The 10,278-nt window shown below is 43.0% G+C and overlaps 1 protein-coding gene across 1 annotated transcript in view; it reads left to right on the top strand.

Moving 5' to 3' along the window:
• The window catches only part of LOC148887994 (calpain small subunit 1-like), a 13,841-nt gene extending 3,646 nt beyond the window's left edge, over positions 1 to 10,195 (top strand). Inside the window, exons 5-11 of the mRNA XM_089013869.1 lie at positions 6,736 to 6,793; positions 6,899 to 6,963; positions 7,620 to 7,688; positions 9,564 to 9,642; positions 9,721 to 9,837; positions 9,920 to 9,978; positions 10,055 to 10,195. Of these exons, the coding sequence (XP_088869995.1) occupies positions 6,736 to 6,793; positions 6,899 to 6,963; positions 7,620 to 7,688; positions 9,564 to 9,642; positions 9,721 to 9,837; positions 9,920 to 9,978; positions 10,055 to 10,081 (474 nt within the window). The 3' untranslated portion in view covers positions 10,082 to 10,195. The remainder of the gene's footprint in view (positions 1 to 6,735; positions 6,794 to 6,898; positions 6,964 to 7,619; positions 7,689 to 9,563; positions 9,643 to 9,720; positions 9,838 to 9,919; positions 9,979 to 10,054) is intronic.
• The last annotated feature ends 83 nt before the right edge of the window (positions 10,196 to 10,278 follow it).

Here is a 10,278-nt window from a genome sequence, read left to right as displayed (position 1 = left end):
TGGTTGCCAAGCGTTAGCCCGAAATGGTTGCCAAGCGTTAGCCCGAAATGGCTGCCAAGCGTTAGCCCGAAATGGCTGCCAAGCGTTAAGCCCAAAATGGCTGCCAAGCGTTAGCGCAAAATGGCTGCCAAGCGTTAGCGCAAAATGGCTGCCAAGCGTTAGCTTGAAATGGCTGCCAAGTGTTAGCCCAAAATGGCTGGCCAAGCAATAGCCCAAAATGGCTGCCAAGCGTTAGCCCGAAATTGCAGCCAAGCATCAGCCCGAAATGGCCGCTAAGCGTTAGCCCAAAATGGCCGCTAAGCGTTAGCCCGAAATGGATGCCAAGCGTCAGCCCGAAATGGCTGCCAAGTGTTAGTCCGAAATGGCTGCCAAGCGTTAGCCCGAAATGGCTGCCGAGCGTTAGCCCGAAATGGCTGCCGAGCGTGAGCCCGAAATTGCTGCCAAGCGTCAGCCCGAAATGGTTGCCAAGCGTTAGCCCGAAATGGTTGCCAAGCGTTAGCCCGAAATGGCTGCCAAGCGTTAGCCCGAAATGGCTGCCAAGCGTTAAGCCCAAAATGGCTGCCAAGCGTTAGCGCAAAATGGCTGCCAAGCGTTAGCTTAGGGAAGGAGAAAGAAAAAAGAACCAACTTCACATCTTTACTCTTCTTGGAACTCTTTTGATGTTTGCTGAAGTTGACAAAGTTCGCATCGTCTGTTTTTTCACCAAAAAGTGGAGACTTCGTCAAGATGTGGATGCTAAAATGTATGATGATGTATTTCAATTTTTAATTTTTGTTCAAAATGTGTCGCTTTGTTTTCTCAGTGGAGTGCCAAAGCGACATCCACTTTCACAAGTACTTGAGCAGCTCGCGGTGAGCACGTGGTCCAGCTAAGCTTGGCGTTAGCTTGGCTGCGCGTGACATAATCACGCGGTCGATGTTGTCTGTTCTGTTTTTCGGTTTCAAACCTTTCCCGCTTTGCTCTTGTCCATGGTCACAACCATGCAAATGTTCTCACCTGGTTCGTCTCTGTGGTGGCCACCCTGCTAGCATGCTAACCCTTACCCCTAAATCAGGAGTCAGGAACCTTTTAGACTAAGAGACCAATAAAAGTAAAATATTTAGATTTTTTTTTTCAGTGAGAGCCACACACACGCACGCACACAAACACGCACACACGTGATTTCAACAAAACGTCAGAATACATTATTTCAAATAACTTTGTGATAATACTCACCATTAACATGAATAGTTTTCCGTTCCTCATGATTGGTAAAAAAATCCAGCCAAACGATTGGAATGAAAGTCAACATGCCGGGTACATAGGCGAAGCTACTGCTAGCTAGCCTGCACACCGCTCATTAGCTTGCACGCTTGCTTTCTGCTGCCTCTGGCAGAAGTATATTATTCTTTCATCCATTAAACGTAATTTTTTTCCTCGTCAGGCTTATTTAATAATAATAACAATAATACAGTAAAGTGTCGTTATATCGATATTCAAGGGAGTCCGAAAAAATATCGTTATAACCGGGACTATCGATATATCCGACCCTGTTTGCATGTAATTTTCTCAGTGCGTGCATAGAAATAGTATCGATATAACCGGGATTATCGATATATCCGACATCGATATAACGAGACTTTACTGTATATTTCATTTACAAGCGCCTTACAAAACTCTCAAGGTCACTTGACAGTCCCAGGATTAGTTTTTCTGTGGGTGAGCAGCGGCAGCCACATGCGCCAGCGTTCACTCAACCGGGAATAACTCAAATAGATCAAGTTAGCTAGCTATCTAATAGATAACTAGCAAATAGATAAGGGGGTGTTTACCTGTTTAGACATCAACAGCCAGAGGTCAGTATCATCCAATAGAAATTGCACTTTCCGCCAGCTGCCGCCCAAAGAGGAAATGAACAGCGAAAAAGCGATAATATGTATTTAGTTTTATCGGCGAGCCAGATGCAATCATCAAAAGAGCCAGATATGTCTCAAGAGCCACAGGTTGCTGACCCCTGATCTGGAAATGCAAGGACCTGCCAGTCCTTTGTCAACGTTTGTCGAGCAAGTCATAAAACGAACACCTCGGATTGAGTGCATATTTTACAGAGGATAAAGACTATATCCCTGAGTATCCTTATACTCATCTATTGAAACTTTAAAGGACAACCGCCGCCTCCGGACAAGTTGTGTCCATAATTTGTAAAATCACTTCAAATGACTTCTGCTGAGCGTATTTTATTTTAAAGATTCCACCACATATAGCTATATTTTACATTTTAAGACTCGCGCTGAATATTCAGGAAATCTTGTTTTGGAGTTGGTGACGATTCCTGACGTGACGTCACGTCAGGAACGCCCCTGACCATACTACCATAACGCAATGGTGAAATGTGAATCGTTGTGTGTTGCACCAAGACCACTATTTGATACTCGTTGACACAAATTCCCAGGAGACAAATCAGCCCATTTCCAACAGAGCTTGGGCGCCATCTTGTGCATTTTCTGGGACGCTACATTGGAGTCTTGACGGCTTGAATTGATATGGGAGGACTTCTTTAATCGATTGCAAACATGTATGCTTTCCTCTTCAGAACTATTTGAATCATATTCACAACTGGATGAGTAACAAGAAAGCATGACGTCACGAACAAGGGGGCGGGACCTTCACAACACAACTTGTCCGGAGGCGTCGGTTGTCCTTTAGGTATCTATTTGCTATCTAGCTGGCTATCTATTAGCTCACTAGCTAGCTTTCTATCGATTTCAGTTATTCCCGGTTGAGTGAACACTGGGTCGTGTGGCTGCCGCTGCTCACACACTGGAAAACTAATCCTGTGTCTGTAAAGTGACCTTGAGAGTTTTGAAAGGCGCTTAGAAATGAAATCTTCTTATTTTGCTTTCGGCTTTTCCCTTCAAGGGGTCGCCACAGCAAATCAATTATTATTATTATTATTATTATTATTATTATTATTATTATTACAAAAAACTGCAGGCTGTTGGTGCTGGCATCTTTGCGGTTGGCATTCAACCCGCATGGGCGTCGCCCACCAGTGGCTTGTCCGTCACGTGTCCGTCCGTCTGTCATCGTGAAGTGCGCCCCGCCCTGCTCGCTGTGGCGTTCTGCCGGTTTGGCTGCTTCTCGCGCTTGCACAAAGACGTCTTTGTGCTTATTGGATTGGATGTACCTGCGATGTAGTCTCGCAGAGGAGAAATCTACATTTCACAGTAGCAAAGTGATGAAAGGAAGAGGAAAGGAAAGAAAGAAGTAGAAGAACAAAATACAGGAGCTGCTGGAAAGGCAGCCACTTTCGGGGCGCCATCTTGAAGTCAAAATAGCAAAAAAAACTAAATAAGTAATATGACAATACAAAGACACAAAGTCATTCATTCTTCAGCACTTGCTGTACCCTCTTTGTGACATGAAGCAGTTTTACATGAAAGAGGAGAGGATCAAAGCATCCTTTTCAGCGGTGGACGTATACTACAAGCTAAATGTTGAAAGCAAACACGCAGCTGTAGCATCCATGACGCAAAGAGATTGTCTTCTCCCACATAAATCCGCTTCCATTCCAAGCCGCAACAGTTCCACATACGCATCGCCGCTCTGCGCTGACGCTCCTTTCTTCTTATCGCGAGCTCCTTATGAAGCCAAATGCTTGTAGAGGCGAGCTCTTAATTTTTTTTCCATCTTATTGGGGAAATACGTGCAGATTTTTGGAAATTGTGAGCGTGATTATAGAAATAAAATGCCATATTATTATATATTTTGGATTCCTCCGGGAAAGGGAAGAAGGAGGAAATGAAAAAAAAGTTCCAAAGCTTCACATTTGGTCATGGCAAGAGAGGGAAAAAGAAAAAAAATGTTAGTGGCAAACTCGATCAGAAATGCCACGCTATGCTTCGTTGGCCTGGATGGGGCGTTACCGTCGGAACGCCAAAGATGGCGGCTGTGTCACAAGGGGCGTGTGGCATGTGTCACACGCGTGTGAGGATAACAAGCCGACATGGGCGCGTGTGCATGTGTGTGCGTATGCATTCTCATTGTCAGCCCTCTGTGTGTGTGTGTGTGTGTGTGTGTGTGTGTTTGATCACTTGACTTGATGCATTTGCTTATACAGTGATACCTTGGCTCCCGAAGTTAATTGAGTGTGTAAGGCGAAAAGTGTGTATCCCAAACATTAATATCCCATAGGAATCCATTAAAATGAGAATAATCAGTTCCCAGGTCCCCATAAAACATAATTTTCTTAATTTTTAAGCCTTAAAACTACACAAGATATACCTTATTTTATGTATAATGAATGTGCTATGGTATTGTAATTAAAGAAATAAACTGTCCTGTATAATAAATTTGTTTTATTGACCTTTGTGATGGTCGTTGATGGAATGGAGTGGCCGGTTTCATCAGCATTAAACACTTAATGAGGAACGTAGCCTTCTTCCTTCACCATCTTGAGCAATGATCCCTTGTAGGCTTTGGCAGCTTTACTGACGAATGACACCATGAAACCCTGTACGACGCTTAAAGTTCTCGAACCATCCGTGGCTAGCCTTGAAATCATCCATGGAGGACGAACTTCCAGGTTGCCTCTTGACGATATCCGAGTGAAGTCGCCATGCTTTCTCTGCGATGATTTTACCTAGTTCCTCATCAATTGTGTTCTGTTTAGCTGGGTTGATAGCTTTTTGCAGCAAGTGTACAGATGGCTTGTGCGGGTTATTTGTGGAGCCTGATTGATGGGATATTTTAACCTTGCAGTCTACACTCTGCCTTTGAACTATCAAAGTTGAAACATGTCCAAATTTCACTGTTTTCTATCCATTTTCTCACTCTCTGTTGTCTGCCTGTCTCTTTAATGTTTAAAGCCCCCGCCCCTGCCACTGCTGTGGTCTTTACCATTCACATACGGCTTTAACTGAAGACTTGGGGTGGGGAATAGAGGACAAAAACAAGTTGGCTGCCATTTTCTTGTTCGGAGAACGGGCTGGTTCGCGAATGACAAATCACTCATTGTGGTGCTCTGTGTGTATGCCGAAAAATAGTTTGTACGTCAAGGTTCACACAAGAAAGTGAATGTACAGTAAAGTCTCGTTATATCGATATTCAAGGGAGGCCGAAAAAATATCGCTATAACCGGGACTATCGATATATCCGACCCTGTTTGCATGTAATTTTCTCCGTGCGTGCATAGAAATAGTATCGATATAACCGGGACTATCGATATATCCGATATCGATATAACGAGACTTTACTGTATGTCAAAACCTGGAAGAGGAATTATATTGAAAGTATACAAAGAATTGCAGGAATTGGACGGAGGAGAAATAATGTATATAAAGAACAAGTGGTCGGAGGAGGGAGGCATTACAATCCAGGAAGCATGGGAAAGAATAATAGCACAGCAATGGAATTGTATATCTGCTCACTCTTGGAAAGAATTTGGGTGGAAGAACATTGTCAGATTTTTTAGAGTTCCGACTCAAGGATCGAGTACAGCTTGCTGGAGATCCTGTGGCAATAACAAAGCGTCACACTATCATGTGTTTTGGGAATGCCCTGTCATTTCCAAATACCGGAAAGAGACAAGTATAACAATGGGTAGGATTGTGGGAAAAGTGGTTCCTCCAACCTTTGAAGCCCTGTATCTGGGACTGGAACCTGATTTAATTGTTAACTCTGCCCAGAAATACATACATAACATTGTGCTGTTAGCAAGCAAGAGGAGATGGCTAACAAAAGAACCCCCAACGGTCAAACACTGGATTAAGGTGGTGGGTGGAATTTATGAAATGGAAAAGATTACTTTTATAGTCCGAGGCGAGCGAGAGAAATTTGAGAGACTATGGGATGCCTGGGAAACATTTACAGCAACCTAAGTGCTTATAAAGATATTTAAGTTAACCAATGAACCCCAATCCACTCTGATGAGTTTATTTTGATCGTTCGTCCCTGATTCATTGCTTCTACGGGCGTTGATGGCAGAGGTGTTGTACAGAAAGCTGGTTTAATCTTGAAGGGAGCGGGGACATTGTGGGAGGTCAGCGAAGGAAGGAGGCAGAGAGGAGAGAGAGACAAACTAGAACGGGAGAGCATTTATACGGCGTACAGTGTGTGACGCGATAGGATGTGACGTCATGTAAATGCCACATCATCTAAAGGAACTCAGGAAGTCCAAACGTAAACAAAGATTCGAAAGCGATGTTTGTATAGCGAATTACCCCAACACACTCAAAATCTAAATTGTTAATTATTGCTTATTATTTAATTATTTATTATTTGTATTTGTATTATTTTATTCTCTTATTTTTTCATTATTTATTCGTTCACTTTTCTTTTGTATATGGCACAGTGAACAGGACATTGCACCAGCAGAATTGAAAAGAAATGTAAAACGTTTAATGAGATGGTTATTGGATTGGATTGGATATGCCCTTATTAGTCTCACAGTGGAGAAATTTACATTTCACAGCAGCAAAGTGATGAAAGGAATGAAAGTAGTAGTAGTATATGTAGTAGTATATGATCCATAGTTTGTTTTGATGTCTGGATCAGATGATGCTCAATGTGACCATGTTTTCCTTTTCTAATTGTTCTCAAAAATTTCAATAAAAAAAATATCATAAATTCATAAACCGAAGAGTTCGTAAACTAAGGGGTTCGTAAACAGAGGTATCACTGCATGCTGTGCTAAGTGTGACTTGTGTGTAGTTATACACCACGTGTGAACCTTAAAAAATGTGTTTGTGTGTTCAGGACATGGAGCTGAACCCCAAAGAGTTGATGAACATCCTCAACCAAATTCTCACCAAGCGTGAGTCTCTCTCACACACACCCATGCGCACACATATGCTAAGCTAATGCGTCCCAGGTAAGTAGCTCTTGAAGATGCATGCTAACTGCTAATGTTTTGTGTCAGATGACAACTTGAAGACAGACGGATTCAGCATCGAGTCGTGCAGAAGCATGGTGGCCGTTATGGACGTATCCTTTTGTGTGTGTGTGTGTGGGGGGTGGGGGGGGGGGCAGACATGCTCGGCAGGGTCTGGGGGCGATCGTCGACAATGACAAAAGAGGCCAATGTTGCGGGTTTGTCTGGCTTCTTTTGCCGGTCTCAAATAAATCCAGAGGGTTGTATCAGGATGGGCATCCGACGTAAAAGCTTGGCTAAAACATGCCAATCAAACCTCTGAAGATGGAGGACGCTGATTCGCTGTGGCGACCCTTGGTGGGAGGGGCCCAAGGGAAAAGAAGAAGAAGATAGCTAGCTAGCTAACTTTCTCTCTATTTGAGTTATTCGGGGTTGAGTGAACGCTGGCTATCTGGCTATCTAGCTAACGATCTAGCTAGCTATCTATTTGCTACCTATTAGCTGGCTACCTGGCTATCTAGCTAGCAATATATTTGCTATCTATAAGCTAGCCAGCTAGCTATCTATTAGTAATCTATTAGCTAGCGAGCTAACTTTCTTTTTGTTTGAATTATTCGGAGTTCAGTGAGCGCTGGCGTGTGTGGCTGCCAGTGCTCACTCACAGAAAAACATGTAACAGTGACTGTTAAGTGACCTTGAGAGTTTTTAAAGGTGCTTAGAAATGAAATGAATTATTATTGTTATTATTATTTGACACGGGCGCCTGCAGAGCGACAGCACGGGCAAGTTGGGCTTCCACGAGTTCAAATATATGTGGACCAACATCAAGAAATGGCAGGTGAGTGACTGGGAAAGGTCGTGACCTTGCCCGCGCGCCGCTCGAGCGAGCAACACGTTGTCGCATTGAGTGGACGACGACGTACCATGACGGTTGAACTTTGTTATCGGGAACCACGCAAAATGGAAAGAAATGTTCTGGCCGCTTGTTTGATGCTAACGTCTGCTAGCTTACAAAAGGCAGCGAATAGGCTAACGAAATGAGCGTGATGGCTATTCCGGCCACGCTCGAGCCGATCAGCGCTTCTTCCACACCCGTTTGTCTGCATATGCACCGTGACGTTGTCCGAACCCGCGTTAGCCCCGTTAGCTGCGCGCGACCCCCTGAAGTTTGCTATTTCGGTCTTTTCGATTTTCTTTTCTAATTAAGAAAAATTAAGTAAATAATAAATTTCTAATTCTGTTAATAATTCATTAGAATTAATTTTAAAGGACAACCGACGTCTCCGGACAAGTTGTGTCCATAATTTGTAAAATCACTTCAAATGACTTCTACTGAGCGTATTTTACAAAGATTCCATCGCATATAGCTCTATTTTACGTTTTAAGACTCGCGCTGAATATTCCGGAAGTCTTGTTTTTGAGTTGGTGAAGAGTCCTCACGATACGTCACTGAAGGAACGCCCCTCACCGAGAAAGGACACATTGTAGTCGTCCTTTCATTCACGTCAATGCATTTTGTGGTACTTTGTTTGGTCTGAGAACTTCGTGTTGATGGCGAAATTAGAAAGAAAACACATAATTAACGCGATGGTGAATCCTTGTGTGTTGCATCGAACAACTATTTGATATTCGCTGACAAAAATAGTAAGGAATTAATCAGCCCGTTTCCACGGACTTTGTCGCCATCTTCTGCTTCTTTTGGATGCTACATCCCCCCCCCCCCCCCCCCCCCCCCCCCGATGCCTCAAAATGACAGGGAATAAATTATTTAATTGATTGCAAACATGTATGCTTTCCTCTTCAGAACTATTTGAATCATATTCATAACAAGAAAGCATATTCTCCGAATCTGAAGCCATTGTTTTGATTCTCGAGCAAGGCAAGACGTCTTGGCGTGACACCACGAACAAGGGGGCGGGACCTTCTGAAACTGGCCACTTCCGGTTTCAAATTGAAGTACTACTTTTTAGACACTAAGTCATTTTTATTGGTGTTTTGCATTTGACTAAAAATATCAGCCTGCGTGTTTTGGGTATTTTAGATGCTATAAACGTTTTTCTGATGTCAGTTAGGAAACAAAAAAGTGATGTCGGTTGTCCTTTAAAGTTAATAATTAAGAATTAGAAATAATTATTGATATAAATAATGAGAATTAGAAATAATGTAGAAATAGAAATAATTTAGAATTAGAAATGTAATAATTATAATTCTTTTAATAATTTCTAATTAAGAAAAATAAGTTGTAATGCTTTTGTAATTTGGTTTTTTCTAATTTTCTTTTCTAATTCAGAAAATAATTAAGACAAATAATTAAGAAACAAATTTCTAATTCTTTTAATAATTCATTGGAATTATTAAAAGAATTAGAAATGTAATAATTTCAAATAATTTCGAATTAGAAATAATTATTTATATAAATAATAATAATTATAAATAATTTAAAATTAGAAATTTTAATAATGGTATTAGCTATCTATTCGCTAGGTATTAGCTATCTATTCACTAGCTATTAGCTATCTATTCGCTAGCTAGCTAGCTTGGTATCTATTTGAGTTACTTCCGGGTTAAGTGAATGCTGGCGCGTGTGGCTGCCGCTGCTCACCCACAGAAAAACTTATCCCGTGACTGAAAAGTGATCTTGAGTTTTGAAAGGCGCTTAGAAATGAAATGGATTATTGTTATTATTTATTAAGTGGGCTTTCCGTTTGTCTAGGACATCTACGCGTCCCACGACAAGGACAAATCGGGAGTCATCGACAGCAGAGAGCTGTCGCACGCCTTTAAGAAGGCAGGTGAGCATACGCGGCGTGGGCGTTAGCGGGCTAGCGGCGCCGCTCGCCCGCTAACGCCACATATGTGCGCCCGCGCAGGCTTCCCTCTCAACGAGCAGCTGTACAAGATGATCATCCGGCGCTACAGCGATGAGCACGGCGACATGGACTTTGACAACTTTATCGGCTGCCTGGTGCGACTAGACGCCATGTGCAGTGAGTCCCCCGACCTCTGACCCCCGTCCCACCTGAGCGTGCCGAAACTCGCTCACTATGGCTTTCTTTGTTGCGCACTCAGGAGCCTTCAAGACTCTGGACAAAGAAAACAGCGGCTCCATTAACCTGGACATCAAAGAGGTAAAAGCTAGCCGCCTTAGCCGCCCCCAACCCACGTGTCAGCGTCTGACGTCTTGAAACCGTTTTGGGTGCGCAGTGGCTTCAGCTGACCATGTACTCGTGAAGTTTGGGCTCCCCCAAAAAACGTGGGCAGAAAAGGCTGAGCTGCCGTGTGAAGTTCCTGCCGGCGCCTGGGGGTGGCGCCACACCAATCACATTAAAAAAATGACCCCAAAAAGTCCTGCCGAGTCATCTTTTCCTTTCTTCACACTCTTCCGCTACTTTTGTCACCAGTCAGCTTGATTAATAATCATACCTGTC

Source organism: Hippocampus bargibanti, linkage group LG14 (genome assembly GCF_051943395.1).
Source record: "Hippocampus bargibanti isolate YZ-2025 linkage group LG14, ASM5194339v1, whole genome shotgun sequence".
NCBI classification, from domain to species: domain Eukaryota; kingdom Metazoa; phylum Chordata; class Actinopteri; order Syngnathiformes; family Syngnathidae; genus Hippocampus; species Hippocampus bargibanti.
This window is presented reverse-complemented; position numbering and strand designations above follow the sequence as displayed.